This window comes from Malus domestica, chromosome 11, assembly GCF_042453785.1.
Source record: "Malus domestica chromosome 11, GDT2T_hap1".
Classification (NCBI taxonomy): domain Eukaryota; kingdom Viridiplantae; phylum Streptophyta; class Magnoliopsida; order Rosales; family Rosaceae; genus Malus; species Malus domestica.
In genome coordinates, this window is record NC_091671.1 from 16,485,430 (window position 1) to 16,510,121 (window position 24,692).

The 24,692-nt window shown below is 34.1% G+C and overlaps 1 protein-coding gene and 1 long non-coding RNA gene across 3 annotated transcripts; both read right to left on the reverse strand.

Annotated features, from left to right (window-relative positions):
- Positions 1 to 8,261: 8,261 nt before the first annotated feature.
- LOC139189654 (uncharacterized) lies at positions 8,262 to 10,500 on the reverse strand. Its single transcript, XR_011573483.1, has 4 exons — positions 10,366 to 10,500; positions 9,995 to 10,131; positions 9,318 to 9,376; positions 8,262 to 8,484 (listed from the first exon to the last, which is right to left on the reverse strand). It is a non-coding gene; the product is annotated as an uncharacterized lncRNA (long non-coding RNA).
- Positions 10,501 to 13,675: 3,175 nt separating this feature from the next.
- LOC103453354 (probable calcium-binding protein CML48) lies at positions 13,676 to 17,517 on the reverse strand. Of its 2 annotated transcripts, XM_070808025.1 has the most exons (6): positions 16,943 to 17,517; positions 15,547 to 16,831; positions 15,045 to 15,091; positions 14,362 to 14,537; positions 14,146 to 14,164; positions 13,676 to 14,021 (listed from the first exon to the last, which is right to left on the reverse strand). In XM_070808025.1, the coding sequence occupies exons 2-6, from the start codon at positions 15,959 to 15,961 to the stop codon at positions 13,911 to 13,913; spliced, it is 768 nt and encodes a 255-aa protein (XP_070664126.1). In that variant the 5' UTR covers positions 15,962 to 16,831; positions 16,943 to 17,517; the 3' UTR covers positions 13,676 to 13,910. The 2 variants fall into 2 exon arrangements, with proteins under 2 accessions (XP_070664126.1, XP_008391123.1); XM_008392901.4 differs by having other exon boundaries at positions 15,547 to 17,517.
- Positions 17,518 to 24,692: the final 7,175 nt, after the last annotated feature.

A 24,692-nucleotide genomic window follows, 5' to 3' on the forward strand; every position in this document is an offset into this window, starting at 1 on the left:
CCGAAGCCCAAAACCAACTTAAAAGCCCAATACGAACATTTCGTATAATTAATTAACTAATTAATTAACTTTGACCATTCTTCAATTAAACCATTTAATTGCATATCCATTTCATTTAATTTCTTCACTTTCATCCTTACTCGGTGTACGATCCATTAGGTTCCATTTAGCGAGGTAGTGGGCGATTGTTACTCTTAACGATCGATTGTGAATTGAAACCACATTTCAATTCTCCCCTTAAAATTAGTGTTTGCTAATCATTAGGGCTTCCACAAACCATGAGTGACACCTAGCAGCATGTCATGGTTACCCAAGCTAAGTAGAATTGGGTGGAGAACCTATCCAGTTACAACTACAATGCAATACGGTCCTTCTCTAATACAATACTCTTAATCACATTGTTTAAGTGATAGTTTGTTTCATGTCTACTATCCAATGTGATACTTCTCCATATGATTCTATTGAATAAGATTTGGAACAAACTTCCTAAGTCATATTCATATGCTTTGGCCAAAGACTCTCGAATCATATCTTAGAGTATTCTCCTTCCACCATGGAAGGTTAGAGATCCCTTGTTGTGCATTCATATGCCTACATGACTAGATAGCTTGACCCCAACAATGCCGTGGACACTCCAATGGAATGCCTTTGACATGATCAAAGGTCAAGGACCTAACCATTAGACATCTATGATGCCTCAGGTCAAATGACTACTTTGCATATTGCAACTATCGAGTTCTTACATGACATGTATGTTCGAACTCTCTTTTGATCGTTGTTCAGTGTACTCGATTACTCTTTCGAGCACCTATGTGTTTGTCTTAGTGTCCAACACCAAATGACTTGAGACTAGTCATACTCATGCTTGAGTCGACATAACACATACTAACCTTAACGGATTGTCAATGCCCAATTGGCAATCCTATGGCTAGGAACGTTTTAGGAATGAACATAAGAGAAAGGTCTTGTTAATCTAACTTACTTAAATCACTTGTCTCTTAGATCAAATACATTCCTTGGATTCCTTTATTGCTTAAACACATGATACAATAAATAGTGATTAACAATAAGCTTTGCCCTTCATTAAACATATAAACGTTTAATACAATAAGTATTCCAAAAGCTATTACATCAAATGATTGGCTTTGTGGGCATACTTCCAACACTTTGTCTCTCTTCATATTTCATCTTGAATATGCAGACTCCTTTGTATCTTCCTCTTTTTTATGAAATAGTGATAGTACCAGTGTTTAATTTAAGAAATAATGATAATACACGTGTTCAATTCTAGAAATAGTGGGTGTTCTATTTAAAAAATAATCAGTGTTCAGTTTAAGAAATAGTCAGTTCAGTTTACGAAATAGTCAATGTTCAGTTTACGAAATAGTCAGTATTCAGTTTAAGATATAGTGATAGTACCAATGTTCAGTTTAAGAAATAGTGATAATACTCGTGTTCAATTATAGAAATAGTCAGTGTTCAATTTAAGAAATAATCAGTGTTTAATTTAAGAAATAGTGATAGTACTAGTATTCAGTTTAAGAAATAGTCAGTTCAGTTTAAGAAATAGTCGGTTCAGTTTACGAAATAGTCAATGTTCAGTCGAAATAGTGATAGTACCAGTGTTCAGTTTAAGAAATAATGATAATACTCATATTCAGTTATAGAAATAGTTAGTGTTCAATTTAAGAAATAATCAGTGTTTAAGTTAAGAAATAGTTATAGTACTAGTGTTCAGTTTAAGAAATAGTCAGTTCAGTTTAAGAAATAGTCAGTTCAGGTTGACTGAAGAGTCACCAACCATTCTTGTGGGTGAAATTTTGATTGAGTTGAAGCCCTTGTACACAGTCCCATATTAATAGGGAACAAAATATCGATAAACATTAAAAGTTAATCGATTGTTTTTTTAATGTCCAGTTCTTTGTCTCTCTTCATATTTCATCTTGAATATGCAGACTCCCTTGTATCTCCCTCTTTTTTTATGAAATAGTGATAGTACCAGTGTTCAATTTAAGAAATAATTATAATACACGTGTTCAATTCTAGAAATAGTGGGTGTTCTGTTTAAAAAATAGTCAGTGTTCAGTTTAAGAAATAGTTAGTTCAGTTTAAGAAATAGTCAGTTCAGTTTACGAAATAGTCAATGTTCAATTTACGAAATAGTCAATATTCAGTTTAAGAAATAGTGATAGTACCAGTGTTCAGTTTAAGAAATAATGATAATACTCGTGTTCAATTATAGAAATAGTCAGTGTTTAATTTAAGAAATAATCAGTGTTTAATTTAAGAAATAGTGATAGTACTAGTATTCAGTTTAAGAAATAGTCAGTTCAGTTTAAGAAATAGTCGGTTCAGTTTACGAAATAGTCAATGTTCAGTCGAAATAATGATAGTACTAGTGTTCAGTTTAAGAATAATGATAATACTCGTGTTCAGTTATAGAAATAGTATGTGTTCAATTTAAGAAATAATCAGTGTTTAATTTAAGAAATATTGATAGTACTAGTGTTCAGTTTAAGAAATAGTCAGTTCAGTTTAAGAAATAGTTGGTTCAGTTTACGAAATAGTCAATATTCAGTTTACAAAATAATGATAGTACCAGTGTTCAGTTTAAGAAATAATGATAATACTCGTGTTCAATTATAGAAATAGTTAGTGTTAAGTTTAAGAAATAATCAATGTTTAATTTAAGAAATAGTGATAGTACTAGTGTTCAGTTTAAGAAATAGTTATAGTACCTGTGTTCAGTTTTAGAAATGGTAAGTGTTTAGTTATAAATAATGATAGTACCAGCACTGGCGGATCCATGTAGGGACCCAGGGGATCCCGAGACCCTTCGGAAGTCTGAAGAAACACTTGTGATCGACCTTCCGGACCCTCCAACAATATGGGCAGGTGCAGTGGAGAGGCTTGTTGTCTCCATGGATATGCAGGCAGCAGTGCTTGACAACGAAGAAGATGAGGTTTTTAATTTTTGTTTTAAAAGACCTAGCCAAAAAGATAACGTTTTTTAGCTTGGTCATTATAAAAAAATTAAAAACTAAAATATCTTTGTTTTCTCTACAGAGCCCGAGAACCCCGGTCTTTTCCAATATCCCCAAATTATATTTAAGAACTCTCAGCCCCAATCGTCGCAATTTTCCAACTTTAAACTCAAGTTACTCTATTCCCCACCACCATTTGCCGTTCCACCACCTTTAGCTGCCTAATTTAATTTCTTCCAAATTCATAGAAGTTTTTTAATCCTAGACTCTAGTCCCAACTCCCAATTATAAGATATATGTTACATTAGAAAATTTTATCTTTGTAGAGTCACTAATTGCGTTGTGTTGCTAAGGAAAATTTGTTGGTTTTATTACCCTTGAGATTAATCTTGATTTATTCAATGAACCAAATTCAGTAGAAAATAGTGATTTGGAACCCAATTAGTCTAATATATATATATATATATATATATATATATATATATATTTGAGCTTTTATGTTGGGACCCTCCGATCTTGAAAACCTGGATCCGCCACTGAGTACCAGTGTTCAATTTAAAAAATAGTTAGTGTTCAATGGTAGCGCATCCATATATTATTAATAATATTAATAATGATGGGATTGGTTTGTGTTTATTTGAAGTTACTTGGGACTTTGGGAATTAGGGAGAGAAAGTATATTTTTCTGAAATCTTAACCAATTGAGCTTAAGATTACTAATATAATCTAAACTATTTTTAGAACTACAGCATAAGAAGCCACATTATTTCTAGAACTACATCATAAGAATCCACACTATTTCTAAAACTACAACATAATAACCTAAACTATTTCTAAAAATGATCAAAAAAACTCAGACTATTTATGAAAGTAACAAAATAAACACTATTTTTTGAACTATAACAAAATAACTCACACTGATTATGGATTTGAACAAAAAATAACGCACACTATTGTTGGAACCATCGCAAAATTACACACTATTTATGAAACTGAAGAAAATACACTATTTCTCATGGTTGTAAAAGACTCTAGGCATTAGTCGGGTGGCGGACTAGGCCTCCCTGACCTAGGCGGGGGCCTAAGTGGATGTAAGTAAATTTATTATTTATCTTTATTATTTTGGTGAATTTTATAGAATGAGATGAAAGTTTAAATAATTAGAACTCAGTAGTACTTTACGAAATATCTTTAAAAAATCATATGAATTTGTTGTTAATTAAAAAAAAAAAGTGTAAAAAGGGTGGTGTTCCCAACCTAGTAACATATGACACCTTGAATATCATATTTAAATCCTTAAATCTTATTCTCCAAACTATAAATAAAACTAAATTAACAAAAGATAAATAAATAAAAAACAAACAAACGACCCAAATTCTGGAACCTTTCGCCCCACCCACACCCATTCATCCCTTCCCCTTACCTATCTGTTACCCTCTCTCTCTCTCTCTCTCTCTCTCTCTCTCTCCCCTCCTCCTCTCACGCTGGAGAAGAACATAGGAAGGCCAACCACTTCACCATCAATTAGATCGGGATGGGCGACACCAATTCCAGGTTGAGCACTGGGATGCTAACTGTACCAGTTTCAGTGTAAAGTAATTTAATAGAAAATTACATATGAAAGGGTGAGATTACGTGGGGTGGGAATGAAGAGAGAGAAACTCTTCTTCTTCATCTCTATTATTGTGCGATTTTGTTCGCCAGAGTTCATCAACAATAGAGATGAAACGCTTAACTACCAGCAGCCTTGCAACGTGGTCCCTCATTGTTGAGCCAATCTTCTTATGTCATGGATGAACAATTGGTACTGGAAATTTCTCTTTTCTTGAAGTTGAATTTGAACTTTTTTTTGTAGATTTTTGGCATTTGAAAGGACCTTGTGTTTTGCGAAACAGAACATCGAAATGGAAGTCATGGCTTGAATTAGTGGTTTTGCATTTATGGCAGCTGGTCAGAACGTAGGGCAGGATTGTAAATATGTTCAAGTTTTTAACGGGCTAAGTTTTGTTCCGCTAGGGGTAATTATGGAAAGTTATATTTGAGCGTGTTGGGCTTTGTAATTCAGTCTGTGTATAATTTATGTTCTTTGTCCTTATCATTAAATTTGAGGAGCTTTTGATTAAACAATATCTTAGGTTGGTTTTTGGTTAAAATAATCTTGGTCCAAGCTCTTTTCATTAAAGCTCTATTTTTTTAAACATGAAAACAATTTTTTTGTGAAATCTTGCTAATCGTTTCTCATTCTTACACCTGTTATACTCTAAATACTTCTCTCCAAAGATGGATATATTCGTTATACATCTTCTTAAAAAAATAATTTGTTCAAAATATTATATTTAGATAGCTACAGATAGTGTTTTAATTAATTTAAACAACACATAGGAGTTGATGTGTGAATATTGTACCATGATATTTTTCAATATGGTAATTAAAAAGTAATAAAATATTGAGAGGAATAAAAAGTAGCCCATGTACTCAATGTTCTAAAAGACACTAACCGCTAGTTGGGCGGCAGATTAGAACCTAGTGACTAAGTGGCTAGGTGGACCATGCAGATTTAATTCAATTTATTATATATATGAATTATAGCCTACTTACACTCTAAAAAAGTTTATACTTGTAGTGAGAAATTGGGATAAGTTAAAACTTAAGCCATTTTGGCATTGACATCATCACACCTGTCTGTGCAGAGAGAGAGAGAGAGAGAGAGAGAGAGAGAGAGAGAGAGAGAATGCGTCTGTGTGAAGAGACATAATGAAGAGAAACACAAAACAGTGAGAGAAATAATATGGGTTCTTTTTAATAAAAAATTAAAAAATAATGGAACCCTAAACTTTGAATTGCCTAGCCACCGCCTAGGCCGCCTGATCAACTTAGGTCGCCTAGCCCTTCTAGCCCGTCTAACCCGCCTAAGCAGTTGCCTACCCCTACTTGATTTTCCTCTACATTTTGACCTTAATCACATCAATCCTCCACCGCCTAAGTCGATTTTGAGAACAATGCATGTACCATTCAAGATGAAAAATTATAACCATACACTATTCCTTAAAGATTATATTTTTAGGGGTAAATTACATAGTAACCCCTCAGGTTTAAGGTCTATTACAATCCCATACAACATTTTAAAATCATTTCACTTTCATACATGAAGTACTATTTTATTTCAATTTCATACATCTGTTACATTTTTCATCCATTGATCCGTTAAGTGCTGACGTGGCTACCAAATATACGTGGCAAAAAAAATTAATTTTTTAATTTTTTTTAAAAACTAAATCTTCTAAATATTAAAAAAAATAATTAAAAAAAAAAAACTAAAACCATATTCCCCTCATCCTCCTCTCTTCTCCCCGCAACCCCTAAACCTCTCCCTCATCTTCATCTTCCCTGCAACCCAGAAAGAAAGAAAAAAAAAAAAAAAAACCCCTTCAGTTCGTCTTTTTGGCCCCCCTCTTCCCCTCTCTTCTTCCCCATCTTCATCTTCTTCCCCCGACCCCCTACCTGCAACCCAGAAAAAAAAAAAAAAAAAAAACCCAGATCTCGTCTCGCCATCGCCGGGTTTGTGGAACGGGTGTGGATTTAAGGAGTGGGGGGTGTTTAGAAGAGAGTGGGGGTGTGTAGAGAGGAGAAAATGGTGGGTGGTGGGGTTGCAGATGAGAGAAGGGATAGGGTCGGGTTATGGGTGACCTGCATCTCGGGGGGGGGGGGGAAGGGGGAGGGGGGAGGGGTTCTGGGTTGACCTGCACCGCGCCGCTGGGGGGGGCTGGGGTGACGAGCGTCGCACCAGGGATATGGGTTTTGGGGGGATATGGGGTTACGGGGATATGAGGGACAGAGATCTGGGTTTTTGTTTTTTAGGGGAGGGTGGGTTACAGGGATATGCAATAGGTTTTTTTTTTATTTTTTTTATTTTTATAATATATATATATATATATATATATATAATTTAGGTTTTTTAATTAAAAAATTATTATTTTTGCCATGTTGTGTGCCACGTTGGCTGCCACGTCAGCACTTAACGAATTAATGGATGAAAAATGTAACGGATGTATGAAATTGAAATAAAATAGTACTTGAGGTATAAAAGCGAAATGTTTTAATGATGTTGTATGAGATTGTAATAAACCTCAAACCTGAAGGGTTACTATGTAATTTACCCTATTTTTAGTGTGCTATATTTAAGAATGGTGGCTAAATATGGCCAAACCATTGGAGATGCTCTTAAAAAAGGCTAATGAGATCTAACTAGAGTTCTTTTTTCCTTTAAGCAATGGTACAAGAGAAAGAGAAATTTTTCCAGGTTCTGGTCACTATGATCCCTGGTGTTCTAATGAATGAAAATTAGACACGTGGCTCTTCCACGTTTAAATTAAATTGCAGTCTGATAATTTCTGAGATAGTGGGCCCCGCAAACTAGAAAATAGAAACTTCGTTAAACTCCGTCAAACTGTGTCTTTATCTCTGCCTCCTCCATCATCCAGATTGCTGCAATGTGCGATGGCCTCCTCCTCCATTGCTAATTTCTCAATTCTCTATAGCTTCTTTGAGTAATTTCTTATTCTTTTATGGGTATTTATTTTTCTTCTTCTGGTTTTCATACTCTGAATTTCATGAAATCAAACAAGGAGTATTGAATGCTTTGGCTTGACAAGGCATGCATGGCGGCCTATTTGCATGATTTTTCTGTAAAATGAGGTTTTTATCTAATTTCATAAAAGGGCCAAAATAACACCCAAGCAAAATGACAGTACAACTCAAAGAAACTGTTTGAAACTAAATCTGAAGCAATTGTTGATAAACTGCAGTATAGATTGGTGTCTCTGTACATGGGCATGGAAGGCCATCAGAACTAAGGACAAGAACCAGAGTAAGGGTTCGTTTAAATGTTATTGACGGCAGTGGAAGTTTGGCAGACTTTCTTTTCTCTTTGGTTTTTTAAGAATGCAATTTAATTGAAACATGGAAGAGCCACGTGTCTAATTTTCATTCGTTGGAACACCAGGTGTCATATGTGACTGGAACTTGGAAAATTTTCTCCAAGAGAATGTGTCAACCATAATATAATATAGTACGAACTTGACATTTATGGAAGTTAAGTTGAAGACTTCTCACTTACAAGTAAACAGAAATATCAATGAATCATGATATTAAAAGAGCTTAATGTTAATGTTAATTACATTTGTTATTCAAAAACAAGTCTTGTGTTCAAATCCAATCCAACATCAATTGGATAAGGGTTGGACTAGAATGGATGCATCAAGTTGAAAATCAAAGTTATCCATAATAGACGAATGAACATAATATGAAATTATTGACACACCCCATCCCGAAGGAGGGCATGCTAGCCATCACGTGAGAGTGACGTAACCATTTACACAGTTCGGAAGCTTTAAAGATACAATTACTAAGATGTAACACCCGAGGGTGAGTCCTACTTTTTTGAATTCTGTCATAACACCGTTGGATTCCTCATGGCCACCAAAGTTCTGCTATCTTGAACCTGGAGGGGTGCAAAACAAAATTGAGTGGGTCAGTAAAACAAAGTTTTTCGAAAATCATCTCATTATCAAAACGCTAACCCCTCACTGTAAAACCCGTATACTTTCCCAGAAATATGTAATACGTATACTTGTCTCAAAACCATACTCAGAAGTAGTGATATGTGAATTATATGCCATGCCAAAAATATATATCTCATCAAATCATATAAGTAACTCATGCAAAATAATATGTCAACCGGATCCACCTATAGTGGCCTGTACGGCTGAATCTATAGCTCAATATCAATCTCATTAGTCTTATCTAGCCGAAGTCATCGCAAGTGACCTGTACGACACTACACTGCACACGAGTCGGAACCCCTGAAAAGGTGTGTGCGACTGAACTGGGTGAAATATAGTTATGCTCACGCTATCCTCTCCTGATAGCTATGCGATAAATCGCTAGTCACCTACGAGTCGAAACCACCTCTAATGGTCTGTACGACATGCACCTGAATTGGATCCAATGTGAGTATATGGTGCGGGGGTGACTATATATATATACAGGCTTGAATCATCTCTACTAAATCACAATCACCCTATTGCAGGTTTATGAGCTTTCAATCATATCAACTCAACAATTACATAATTTAATTTATGAACTTACATGGCACTTACCTGTGCGTCCGCAACACCAATCATGCATGTATGCAATTACTAATGCATAAATAATTAGGCATATACTTTGCATGGCATTTCATATCGCATTTCATATCACATTTCACTTAAATTGATATCCTGGAAAAAATCTCATTTATATAGGTATATACGGAAAACAAAACTGCCCACTCACCTGGAGTTCGCCCTACAACTCCCTAGCACAACACATCAAGGCTTCATGATGATTGGCGCCTAGAACAATCATCAAATCAAACCTCAGAGATCATATCGATAGAATATATAACTTATATAAAACACGTCACTACGTAGTTCGATCCGGAAGATTTGCAACTCAGATTTCCAATCCATAACTTCCAGAGGTCCACAATATATCTCTAGAATAACATCCTAAAATTTCCTTACCATCCAACGGTCGGATCTCCGTCAATTGTCAAAACCAAGTGACGGTTAACATTCTATTTTATGAACTTACAACTCCAATTCTGGAAGATCCGTAAATTGGATTCCCAATCCGTAAGTTCCTATAATCCTCAAATATTACGTATTACAACGTATAAAATTTTGGTGGTGATCCAACGGTCGGATCGTCAATTAACATTTTCACCTAACCACAAATCGTAACGAACTTAGGTTCAATTACTCAATTTACGTCAATCAATTATCAAAAATGAACCTAGAACATTAAACACATGCTAAGAATGACATTGGCGGGCCACTGGCCACGCGCCGCCGCACGGGCCGCCGCTAGTGTCGGTCGGCCACCTCGGCTCGCCGGAAAATCCAACTATCTCCAAAAATTACCAAAATTTACATAAATGAAGATCTCAATGAGTAGAGTAAACTTTATACCTGTGGCCAAGACCAATTTGGCCTGGAAAGGCTCCAATTTGTCCAAAACCGTGAAGAACCCTAGAAATGGGTGAGTTCCCATTCATCCTCAAATCAACTCCGCCGTCCCAACCAATACTTGGGCTTTGTTCCAGGTCCTAAGGGAATGCTAATGGTGTTAGTAATTGAAAGAAAACGTTTCAAGATTTGAAGAATTTGTACACTAAGCCACCGCACACATCGTACAGTTTTATCCAATTTCAAGGCCAAATTCTTTGATTTTTGGGGTGTAATAGGAAGAGGGAAGATCATAGAGGGTTTTCCAAGTGATGGTTTGAAGTAAATCACCGGAAAAATGAAGATATTTCGACGAAAAAGGGTGGAAAACCCACCGGGTCGCGCGGGTCATGGTTGAAAACCCATTTCTGTTCTTCTTCCTCCGCTTCTCGCCCTCTCTCCTTTCCTCCTTTCCCCTTCTCGGATTGGCCAGAAACTTCTCTCTCTTCTCCCCATTCGCCCAGCTTCTCTCCTTTCTCTCCCGGAGCTCCTGCTCTCTTCCTCTGGTTGGGCAGTTTTGCCCAATCTTTCCTTCTTCTTCTTCACCAATCACGCACACACACATGCACACGCAAAACCTTCCTTTTTATTTTGTATTTTCCTTCCCTTACATCCAAACCATCCATTTCAGACTTCTTTTAATCTGGGCCATCCAAATGGCACACCAAAATTTTTATAATAAAATTCATAAAATGCCTAAACTTAAAACTTTAAAATCTTTTTCGTTATAACTCCAAATCACGAATCGTCTGCGCCCACGCTTCAATAGCGACGAGTACTACGAGGATATGTCAAGAAAACAAATCTTAGATGGCACAACACAACGATTAACCTCGAATAATGCACGTGCCTCAAAGGGCATTTTTGTAAAATCCTTTATTAAAACTTTAAAAACTCTTAAAATCAGGAACGAGCTGTGACAATTATGAATTTTACTTTACCAATTGAAAAGAAATAAATATAACAGTCATTGAGAAGGCTATACAACTCAAGGAGACTGCATCTTGTCAGACTTACATTTTACAAAGTTACAAAATGTTCTATTTATAAAAGACATTTTACAAAGTTACAAAATATCCTATTTATAAAGGGTTAGTGCCCTAATCCTTTTATTTATAATAGTACCCTTACATATTAATAAAAAAATATTTCCAACATATCCTAACCGATTATCAAATTAAATTGGTTTGTATAGTCTGCAATTCAAAATCTACACTGGATCGAATATAAATTGGCTGAATATTATCAGTTTTGAAACAGATGAACACCAACGTAACGTGGATCGAAAAAATATTAACAAATTCGAGCCGACGATTGATGAACACCTCTATCAAAAGGTAAGAAATGTTTTAATTTACAAATCAAAAATGTGAGGGGTAAGAAATGTTTTAATTTACAAAATAAAAGGTAACAAATGTTTTGAAAAAAATGGGAGTTAGTTGTGAAACCCACTACACATTAAACTTCAATGATCCGAAATGTTTATTTAATAAGTCTTGATTCATAGATCATCCTTGCAAAAATTTAATTCAATTCAAAACCGTTTGCCTATTTAATTATCACGATGAAATCAATGTTTCTTAGATAACAAAGTGTTTGTTAATTTTTTCGAACTCAATTAGATGCCTCAAATATTTCCGATTTGGCTAATATTTTGCAAAGATGATCTATGAGTCCAACTTAAAAAATAGATAGTTCGGATCGTTAAAGTTCGATGCGGTATGAGCCCCACAACTAATCCTCATTAAAAAAAAATGGAAATTCATTCTCTAAAAGGCTTCTGACATCTATATATATATACACACACACACATACCATAATGCTTCTTACACACACCCTTGTTATTTTTTAGGCATTGATTATCTTTAATTTATTTTATCCAACGGCATGAAATTGAGAAGAATGTGTGAGAAATTTAAATAAGTATGTAGATCACTATCCTAGGGCAAATTACTTGAAAAGCATTGAACCAATTCTTGTCTAGGTGGTCCACTGCATAGTCTGCATTTTATTAGTGAACGTTTAATTGTATTCATAGTTTCTTATGAAAAAAAAAATCCTTGGGTGTTCCGAAGTGATGGACGGAGCCAATGAAGACCTCATTCAAGTAATTCGTTTGTTTAGTTGTATACTACAATTATATAATATATACGAGTTATATTTGAAGAAAATATATGTATATAATATCCAACATATATTCATTCTACTTATACTCCATATCAAATATTATATGAGCAATAGTGTCATTGTTCTGTCATTCAAACCCAAAAAACCCTCTCCCGCCTATCATGTACTTATATTTTTCTCATTACTTTGCCACTTTCCATTACTATATTGAAAATTTTGTAACATTGGAATTGTAATACATCATCATTTGAAATCATTCTAATATCATATTACGTATAAACATATTATAATAAGGTTTCCTTAGTTGTTTTCGGTTGCATTCACTAAAAGAAATTTCTGATTTCGTCCCTAAGTACTTGGTACTCTGGTTGTTTTAATTGTTAAATCTTTATTTTATTTTTTTAAACAAAAGCTTAACAACTAAATAATTTAGAATATCATATACTCGAGAGCACTCCAGAACGTCTCTTCTCGTGGGATGGAATCATATGGCTGCATATTCGCAAGGAAATGATACACGTGCTTAAAATTATTACTCCAGCCGCCCAAGGCTAAAGATCCATCCTTTGTCTCCTGTGGAATACTGCAACACCGTGACGACCTTTTCAACTACAATTTACAAACGTGTTAGTGTTACTACCGGTTGGCTAAGCAGCCACCCCCCATGTGTGTAATTTCAATCATAATTTTTTCACTTTACAGCCGTGTGCGGCCCGTTACAAAGTTGTGTCACGAAATGAATGTGGAAAATGAGAAGAGATATCTCTTGATCTCTTCCAGCAAGATCATCCGATAACTGATTCGTATCTTTGAAAGAAAGAGATCACAAACATAAAAAAACCGTAAAGATTGAATATCGCTAGAGGAAACAAAACAAAGGATAATTATCGAAATTAAAAAGTTAAAAGCTTTTGAAAGAAAGAGAAGAAGATGCATCAAGGAGCATATAAAATAATCAGACAAAATCAAAGCAAGCAGGCAGCAGGAACAAGAAACATGAAACAAACAAATACTTTGTAGGGTAAAAATAGAACTAGCTATAGGAATCACTCCACGTCGAATTTAACGATCCGAGCAGTCTATTTTAAAAGTCTCAATTCATAGATCATCTTTGAAAAAAAATCAATTTGATCCGAAACCATTTGTCTATTTAATTATCACATTGAATTTCATTGTTTCTTAGAGAACAATGTGTTCGTCAATTTCTTTAAACTCAATTAGATGCCTCAAATATTTTCGAATTGGCTAATATTTTACAAAGATATTCTATAAGTTGCAACTTGAAAAATAATGATTCAAATCGTTAAAGTTCGATGTGATGTATGCCCAACAGCCAATCCTCATTTTTTTATCCAGTCCCTTAACTCCAAACCGACTAACCGTGAACTCCAAGTGATGTCCATCGAGAAACAAGCACAATTTTTTCATACAAGGGATCAGTAGGATGACAGATGACTCCTGTTTCAAACAAATGAGGGCAAACGTAACAAGAAGATTAGGCGTTAATTACAAAAGAAGTTGGAATCAGTAGAATCCTATTTCAAACGAATGATCTCAATCGAATACACCCCCTTTATCGGGCTTGTTTTCTCCTTTTACATCGTATTGACAAAGGTTCAAAATCAACAATCAAATATACAATGCGAGCAACTTTTACAATTCAAAGCATAAGGCTTGCCTAATGTACAGTACAAATTCCTCACCAGCAACGAAATACTTAACAAACTAAATACTTACAAAGAGGAAGGCCAAATCAATTATACGACACAAGAAATGGGATGACCATAGACATAAATTCGTCGTAATCAAAAGTTGCCGAACCAGTATACCGCCGATCTTTCTCTTTGAACCTATCGGTCAAACCCTGAAATCAAAATAATAACAATATTTACATGTAATTAGCAAATTCCGGCAAAAAATTCAGAATGAAAGATCAGCACACTGCATTATCTGCTTAAAGAATTGCATCAAACTAGCAATTTGCTCACCCTCACAATCATCCCGCATCTGCATATCAAACAAAACGCTATGTCAGAAGAAGCATAGCCACAAAATGATTTTTAGGAAGAACTGAACAATTCATGTGAAACTATCTAGGGGTTATGCCAGACGTCTGCCTTTTAGACATGATTTTACCTGAGCAGTGGTCCTAATTCACATACTAGCAAAAGAAAGCTTCCACTACATAATATTAGAAGACTTACTCGACAAAACTGTCAAAGTTGAGTTCAACCCTGCGCCCGCTTCCATCGTCATATTTGGAAATCAAAAGTTGAAGAGCAGAAGGTGGCATGGCAAGGCCTAGACCGTAGAGTGCATCTCTCAGTTCCATAGAATCAATCTTTCCACTCCTATCTTTGTCATACCTCTCGAATATGGACTGCAATTTCAGGTTTAAACGATAATTCAGTGTGACAATTTATAGCAAAGAGAACATGGAATGGATTTATACAATCTAAAGCATGTTCTTTTAACAAGTAGAGAGTCAGGCAGCATTCTCTGACTCCTAAAAATGGCATTGCAGAATGGCAGTGTATGACAAGATTTGATTGGGTTCCACAAACTAAATTATCAACAACCATATGAAACATATTTAGCAGTTATTGAAACCAATCGGCATAGAGAACTTCATCACTAGGTGATCGTTACAATTTAAATAGTTCTATAGTAGTTTATATAAATTAAGAGTTGAACCATCAAATGAGTACACCTCAATCCTTACAAGTTACAATAGTACCTACTACATGAGATATATTAACAAAAACCAAAGCATTCTTCAAGCAGAATAAATGGGAACCGAAGGCACCCTAAACCCTAATCATAAGCAACCATTAACTATCTCAAGAACAGATACATATCACAAAAGAAAGTAACGGATGATACTTACTCGCCATTGTCCAAGACAAGTCCAGAGTGCAGCAAACTCCTTCGGCCCTATATCGGAAAATTTATGACAAATTAATAAAGTAAGAAGAGTTAAAGTAATAAAAGGGAACGAAAAACAATCTACTAGCTGAAAGGGGCAATCCGTTTTACCAGGTCAAACAATACAGAATTCTGATTCAATGAAGAAGTCAAAAACCATTGATGCACACATAGTCAGAAACATTAAAATTCCCAGCCAAAGTTAAAGTTGGCATTATTTAACAAAAATATATTAATTTTAGTTAAGCTTTGGCAATTGAAATGGATCCTAAAACACCAGAAATAAGCAACCCATAAATTCAATTGAGACAGAATCCATATTTGTAAAATGCTATCTGAAATTCTAAAAAATACCCTTTTCAAACCTAACAAATAAGGTTTGAAATTCCCTATTTTTGTTCTAATTTCTAATCAATTAAATTCGAAGAACAAAGAAGGTATAGATTGAAAGGCAAAAAACTCACCGACTTTGAGAGAATCCGTGGGACTTTTGAAGAGAAAAATGAGCAGGCGAATGGTCCTGAGGCTAAACCTCTGGTACCCAGAAGACAGAGCTTGCTGCAGCTCGTGCTCGTCGATGTACCCACTCCTGTCCCTGTCCACCATCTCAAAGCTTCTAATCACGGCCGGGTCGGTCCCTGCGGGAAAACCCGACTGCCCATATGAAGAAGAAGAATGAGAAAAAGACGACCCATATGGCTGGTGCTGCGGCTGCCCGTAACCATGGGAGTACTGGGGAGAAGAAGACGACGAATTATGCTGCTGTTGGGGCTGCCCGTAACCATGGGGGTATTGGGTGTGCTGCTGCCCGTAGGACTCGGGCAGGTATGGCGCAGAGGGCGCGTAAGGGTGAGAGCCGTATTTCCCATTGGAAGCCATTGAAGCAATCTGTTTCTGGGTTGCTGAAATTACACAGATTTTGGGGGTTTCTTTTTTTGGTTGCGTGGGAGGAAACGCTGCGTTTTTATACCGTTGTAGCGCCGCGAACCGACGCAAGCAAGCGTGTGGTGGGTTTGTTTCGGCGAAATGCGGTCGGGCGATTTGCGTCCGGTGTTTGTTTACAAATTGAAGTGTTGGACTTCCATTGCATACGGTTACAAATTTTCAACTGTTAAAAGTAATACGTTTACCAATTTTTAACCGTTAGTACTTTTAACGGAAATGAGGTGGCCTTTTAGAACAAAGTACTCCTGGCCTACTCTATCTGGACTACTTTTATTCTAATACGAGCCGCACAAATGAACCGCGTGAATAGACTATTGTAATGGATAAATTACTATTTACAAAGTATATTGACATAAGAAATGAATTTTTTTTTTATCCATTGAGAGGTAAGAGATGAATTACTCAAGAATAAAATTTATTTATTCATACCCTCCTAAAAATGGGACGATTAGAAGGGAGAAATTTTGCATGTTGTTCGATATTAGGATAATGCACAATTCAGTTCGGTACTATATGGGGTTGGATCAAAATCGAAAAAATTTCAATAGGATTCGGTGCGGTATAGGGTGGAACAAAGTTGACCGTTCGGTACTGGTTCAGTTTCAATTTTGGTTGCATTGATAGAAACACACACATTGTATTTCAAGAAATTTCGATTGACTTCAACCCACCACATTCAGCGCACACCACACCACACTCCAACTTCAACTATTACAAATTTAAGTTAAAAAAAAAAGAAATAGGATATAATTAATTAAGCATTACAAATTTACAATTTTATCCCCGAAAAATTGCTTTTGAACCCTTATTTTATCTCCAAAAGAGAAAGCTAGCACAAAAACCCTTGATTTGCAATCCATTAAGCTTACCGTTTAAATTTTGGACAATTTTATCCCCGAAAAATTGCTTTTGAACCCTTATTTTATCTCCAAAAGAGAAAGCTAGCACAAAAACCCTTGATTTGCAATCCATTAAGCTTACCGTTTAAATTTTGGAGTATGATTCTCTCCCTTCCTAATTTCTCTCCCCTTCTATCCCCTATTATTTAAACGGTTACGATTACACCCCGTTTACATTTTTTTTTTTGAATATTTTATATAGAGAATACGACAAAAAAAAAAAGAGTGTAAAAGGAGGAGATGAAAGGGAATGGTAATAAAAGGGAAGAGAATCATACTCCTTAAATTTTTTAGGTTGTTAAAAGCTTAGGAGTGGACGCCAACGGCGAGGAGCTTGAGCCTTTGAACTTTCAAAGTCCAAACTTCAGATTGGAAACAATGGGCTGAGGTAGGAGGAGGCGAGGAAAGGGGGTGGAGGATGGGAGGGAGGAGGAGATGCCAGGAAGAGGGTGAGATACTTTACTTTTCCATTGTCGTCAATCATTGAGCAATTAAATATTGGTAGTTGAGATTGGAGGAACGAGGTTGGAAGGTTGGAGGAGAAGACAGTGGGGTTGAGATTCGAGGAGAAGATGGCGGGGTTGAGATTCGAGGCCCTTCGACTGTTTGTCTATAGGAAGAGAATAATTAAATACACATAAGAAAATAGTAAATATCATAGAATATGTTATCCCAATAATGTATATGATTGGTTGTAATATGATAATGCAACAAAGAAGATGGCGATGAGATTAACTTACATGAATCATTAGCCACGTGTGCACTGCTTTGTACGATCATCTTTGTGTTTTTGTTTTTTCCTCTTCATGATTGATTACGAGAAACTCCCCAAATGTTGAGCTTCAAAGAGTATTCACATTAATACACCAACGACAAATGATGAAGTGAGGGATTCGATTGTGCTAGCAAGATGACTCACTTCTTGGAACAGTATTTTTGGCGACACACTGTAGAGATTTTCGACTAGGATTTTCTTTTTTTTCTCTGGGGGACAAATCGAGATCATTCGGGAGTTATGAGAGAACAAATATGGATACATATAATAACCCAAGCCGCATCCTACCATTGGGCTTGATGCCAAGAACTTTACTCCTTGCGTTAAGTCCACTCCTCTAGCCCACTTAGGCTTGTGAATTGGACTCCTTTCAATTAAATAAGCCCAATGTTTATTTTAATTAAAACATGCCTAGTAGGTCCAAATAATTAATCCAAAATAATACTATCGTAGGTGTGTGACCCCTTAGGTTATAATTAAAACCAGCAGTGAAATTAATTAAATTTCATAAGTCATGAGTGACACCCAGCAATTAGGCCTGGCAAATGGGTCGTGTCTGTCGTGTTTGTATCGTTTTCGTGTAACACATGTTATCTTAACGGGTCGTATCGTGTCAAACCCGTTATCTTAACGGGTTCTTAACAGGTCGTGTCACTTTACCCAACGGGTAAAGTGACCCAACCCGTTATGACCCGTTAAGAAAAATATTTTTTTTTCTTCAATTTGCACATATCATACATTGCCACACAAATATTACTTCAAAACATTAAAATACATTTGTCGTTTAAGTACTACATCTACACTAAAAAATAAGAGTCTAATAAACAAACATACATACACTACTAGTCTATTACAAAATATTAAATGTGCAAGGATATGCAAATGAAAGAGTTTTTGTTTTCAAGGTTGTGAAGCCTTTCTAAAAAATTTAAACCTTACAAATGGAATTCAAAGCTTGTATGTTATTCCTTTTACAAAATCCTCAATTTTCATCGATCATCATGACATAAGATTTTATGGTATCCACTAGTGTAAATATTTTAAATTGAAGATCGGATTCATTCATTGTATTCATATAGGGTCAAAGAGTGTAGCTGTAAAAAAATCATCAAAATCGGAGTTAAAATAATCGTTAAATCGTGATTTTTCGTTGATAACAGTAAAAAAGTTTTGACCCGTTACTTGATCTCTGAATGTTTTTTTTTTTTTGCGATTTTTGGCTTATGGGATCTTGAAGCATATACAAACAAGTTTGACGATTGGATCGTTGAAATTAGTTTCATAGAATGCGTATCCCATCAAAACGATAGATTCACTAACACTTAGAGTTTATTTATACTTTCATTAAGTATAACATAAGATTTTGTGGTATCCACTGGTGTAAATATTTTAAATTGAAGATCGAATTCATTCATTGTATTCATGTAGTCAAGGAGTGTAGCTATAAAATATTATCAAAATTGGAGTTCAAATAACTGTTAAATAGTGATTTTTTGTTGATAACCGTAAAAAAGTTTTGTCCTGTTACTTAATATCTGAATATTCTTTTTTTGCAATTTTTGTCTTGTTACTTGATCTCTGAATGTTTTTTTTTTTGCGATTTTTTGCTGATGCGATCTCAAAGTATATACAAACAAGTTTGACGGTTGGATTGTTGAAATTAGTTTCGTAGAATTCGTATCCCATCAAGTTCAATGGTGTGTGTATATATATATATTAAGTAGATTTAAATTTATTTATTTTGTATTATAACACTTAAGAAATTGAATGGTATATATATTTAAGCAGATCCAATGGTCACCAATTTTTAATATTTAATTATATATATATATATAATTATTATTATAGTTTTTAGGGGCATAAAATTGTTAAATTAATATATATAATTATTATAGTATTTTTTTTAGGGTTATAAAATTATAAAATTAATATTCTGCTTATCGTGTATCGTGTTACCCACGTGTATACCCGAACCAACCCGTTATCTTGACAGGTGCTTATCAGATTACCCGATAACGAGCCGATTCGTTATCATGTCGACCTAAACACCCGTTAATTTCGTGTCGTGTCGGGTTATCGGGTCGTGTCAGGAATTGCCAGGCAGCAGCATGTCATAGCTATCCGGATTAGGTAGAAGTATACATGATGTAATCATGATACTTTTTCGAACCTTGATTTTAGTTACATTGCAATTCGGTTCTTATCATCCATATTTTGATCAATTTTATAACCCTAAAAAAATACTATAATAATTATATATATTAATTTAACAATTTTATACCCCTAAAAACTATAATATATATATATATATATATTAAATTAACTATAATAATTATAATAATTATATATACTATAATAATTATACCCCCAAAATATTAACTATAATAATTATATATATATATATATTAAATTTTAAATTAAATTTTATAAAAACTATAATAATTATTAATTAATATGCATCCATTGATTCCATAATTCCATTCCATTCCTGCCGCACCCTTTGATGAAAAAGGGAGGAAAACTGAAAATTATAAGAAAAGCTGAAAAGGAAACAAAAAAGAGAGGGAAAGATGGGTAGGCTGTCGCCTTTTGAAGAAAAAGAAGGAAGGGAAAAATGAAAATTATAAGAAAAACTGAAAAGAAAACAAAAAAGAGAGGGGAAAATGAAAATTAATAAAAGTGGTGAGAATTTTTATTTTTTATTTTTAAAGTTATTAACTTTTTATCACACATATGACATATTCCACTATTTTTATAATGACACGTGATGTACTACTCCGTGTACCGGTCAATTGTACGTACAAAATAAATAGATTTAAATCTACTTAATAAATATATATATATATATATATATATATATATATATATATATATATATACCTTTGAACTTGATGGGATACGAATTATACGAAAGTAATTTCAACGATCCAACTGTCAAACTTTTTGTATATGCTTCGAGATCGTATCAGCAAAAAATCGCAAAAAACAAACATTCAAAGATCAAGTAATCGAACAAAACTTTTCGATGGTTATAAAACGAAAAATCACGATTTAACGGTTATTTTAACTCCGATTTTGAATATTTTTTATAGTTACACTCCTTAATCCTATATGAATACAATGAATGAATTCAATCTTCAATTTAAAATATTAACACTAGTGGATACCACAAAATCTTATGTTATACTTAATGAAAGTATGAATAAACTCTTAAGTATTAGTGAATCTATTGTTTTGATGGGATACTCATTCTACGAAACTAGTTTCAATGATCCAACCGTCAAACAAGTTTGTACATATTTCGAGATCGCATACGCCAAAAATTGCAAAAAACAAACATTCAGAGATCAAGTAATGGGACAAAACTTTTCGACAATTATAAATGAAAAATCACAATTTAACGGTTATTTTAACTCCGATTTTGATGATTTTTTTACAGCTGCACTCCTTGACCCTATATGAATACAATGAATGAATTCGATCTTTAATTTAAAATATTTACACTAGTGGATACCATAAAATCTTATGTTATACTTAATGAAAGTATGAATAAACTCTTAAGTATTAGTAAATCTATTGTTTTGATGAGATACTCATTCTACGAAACTAGTTTCAATGATCCAACCGTCAAACATGTTTGTATATACTTCGAGATCGCATATGCAAAAAATTGCAAAAAACAAACATTCAGAGATCAAGTAATGAGACAAAACTTTTCGACGGTTATAAAACGAAAAATCACGATTTAATTGTCATTTTAACTCCTATTTTGATGATTTTTTGCAGCTACACTCCTTGACCCTATATGAATACAATGATTGAATTCAATCTTTAATTTAAAATATTTACACTAGTGGATACCAAAAAATCTTATGTTATACTTAATGAATGTATGAATAAACTTTTAAGTGTTAGTGAATCTACTGTTTTGATGAGATACACGCATTCTACGAAACTAGTTTTAACAATCCAATCGTCGAACATGTTTGTATATACTTCGAGATCGCATACGCCAAAAATTGCAAAAAAGAAACATTCAGAGATCAAGTAATGGGACAAAACTTTTTGACGGTTATAAAATGAAAAATCACGATTTAACGGTTATTTTAACTCCGATTTTGATGATTTTTTGCAGCTACACTCCTTGACTCTATATGAATACAAAGAATGAATTCGATCTTCAATTTAAAATATTTACACTAGTGGATATCACAAAATCTTATGTTATACTTAATAAAAGTATGAATAAACTATAATAATTTTATATATTAATTTAACAATTTTATACCCCTAAAAACTATAATAATTATATAATATAATTATATATATTAAATTAAATTTAAAAAATTGATGACCATTGGATCGGCGGAGATCAAGCCAAAGTTCAAATACAATTTCATGATGATCGATGTAAATCGAGGATTTTGTAAATTGAGGTTTAAACTTTTGAGAAAGACTTCACAACCTTGAAAACAAAAACTCTTTCATTTTGCATATCCTTGCACATTTAATATTTGTAATAAATTAGTAGTGTATGTATTATTTTTTTATTAGGCTCTTATTTTCGAGTGTAGATGTAGTACTTAAACGACAAATGTGTTTTAATGTTTTGAAGTAATATTTATGTGGCAATGTGTGGTATGTGCAAATTTAAGAAAAAAATATTTTTCTTAGCAGGTCATAACGGGTCGGGTCACTTTACCCGTTGGGTAAAGTGACCCGATCTGTTAAGGACCCGTTAAGATAACGGGTGTGACACGACACGACCCGTTAAGATAACAGGTGTTACACGAACACGACAGACACGACCCGTTTGCCAGGCCTACTGCAAAGTAATGATAACTTTAAGGTGAAGTCAAAGTTCATATTATAAGCATAAGATATCCGATGATGAGAACTATTTTCATACTACATCCTGAAGATTTGTAATGTTTGACATGTGGTAAATATCCATATGTTTAAGTTTCTTAGGTGGTTTCACTGAACTTTGTTCAACAGACAAGCACATGTATATTCACAATGTGTCCAACATGCGTAGCACAATATCATGCTACCTTAATTAAAAATAAAATCTAAGAAAAACAAAAAGGTAAAACAATAAAAAAGAGTCAATTGACAAAAGGCTAATATGTATGTAAATTTGAGTAGAGTTGATGATTAATTGATGTTAGGAATTCTCTGTGTAAGTCGAAGGTCAATTTTGGTTAAATGATAGGGCTCATGCTTAATTAATCTAAGCACGTCCATGATAGGCTGGCTCATGCTCCTTGGCTAGCTCTTCCTTCCACGACGAGATTTCTGACTGCGATTTCTCATCAACTTAAGACCTGCAAGAACCAAGCAGGGAACCTGTTTTCCAAAACCAAGAAGGGAAGCTTGAGAGGCAAACATTAGTCCAAACCCTGACAAAGAAGCTATGTCTAGGGTACTGTTAGGGCTGGCTTCGGTTTTTTGCCAAAACTGAAAACTGAACCGAAATTTCGGTTCGGTTTGTTTTTTTCCATGAAAATTGTTTTTATTTTTTTTATTTTAAATCTGGATATTGGCATGTTATTTAGCTGCCCCTAAAATCATTCCAAAAAACATAATAACGTTTAGACCTTAAACTTGATAAAATAGTGTGATAAACTATATTACTGAAACCTAACTACTAGAACAAATGAATATCAAATCAAGTTGTTTTCATGACTACCTGGAACAACATGCTCTTATTCCGTGTATGCAAGAAATACCATCATCATGGCATGGCATCCATCCAAGTGGAGAACACTCATCAACCTGTGATTTATAAATTCTCTCCGAGAAGCTTATGGTTTTCGTTGCAGTATCCGTGGGTGGGTAGGTTATATATTGCATAGGAGATGAATGAGTTGGGAAAGGAATATATGCCTAATATCATCCTAATGATTGTTATTTGCTGCAGGTTTGCTATACATAGAGAAATACATATCCAATGCAAAATAATATTTGAAATGTGGCATGCATATAATACAGTTTACTCGTGTTTTTTATTTTTTATTTTTTTTATTTTTTTTAAATTTGGATATTGGTAAAGAAACAATATTTTGGGCTTAAAGTTTGGGTTTAGAATTTCTTAAGGCTTTATTTTTAATATTTTGGGTTTAAAGTTTGGCAACACATTGGGTTTAGCACATTTGGGCTTACAAATTGGGTTTAGAAAATAATACCAAAAACTGATAATTAAATTAAAAAAATAAAAAAATATTAATTTAATTAATTTGGTTCGGTTCGGTTTCTAGACCACTGAAATCAAAACCGAACCAAAAGAATTTGGTTCGGTTCGATTTTTTTGGTTTCGGTTCGATTCGGTTTTCGATTTTTTTTCAATTTTCAATTTTTTGAACCCACCCCTAGGTACTGTTACACTATAAATGTAGCGTTTTATCTTTATGACACAAAGATATGTTTAATTTATTTATTTATTTTTTCAGATGATATTGGGGAGTGCTAGCAATTCTCTCACGTCTACTCATGCCATGCATATTCCACTAGCACGTAAAACTAAAAATTTAATTATTATTTGGTTGACCAACTAAAATTTTCATTATCCTAACTGGGGATGGTTTCAGTTCAGTAATCGAACTGAAAACACAAACTGAAAACTAGACTCGATAAGTTTGTAATTTTTGGTTTCACAAAATTCGGTATTTCGAGTCAGTTCGGTAATCGAAAAAGAAGAAAGAAGGAGAAATTTCAGGAGGATTCAAATTTAGCAACAACCAATTGCTCTAAACTAGAAACAACTGCAACCACCAAATTCTTAAACCTTGAACTTCAAACCATGCTCTAAATAATTTATCCCAAATTAAAAGCCTAAGTTCTGAAATTCATCCTCAAATCAAAATTAAAACTCTAATTCTCATTCACAAATTCTTAAATCCTGAATTTCATCTCATGCCCTAGTAATGTATCCCAAATTAAAACATAAATCCTAAAATTCATTATCGATTTGAAATAAAAAAAACCATAA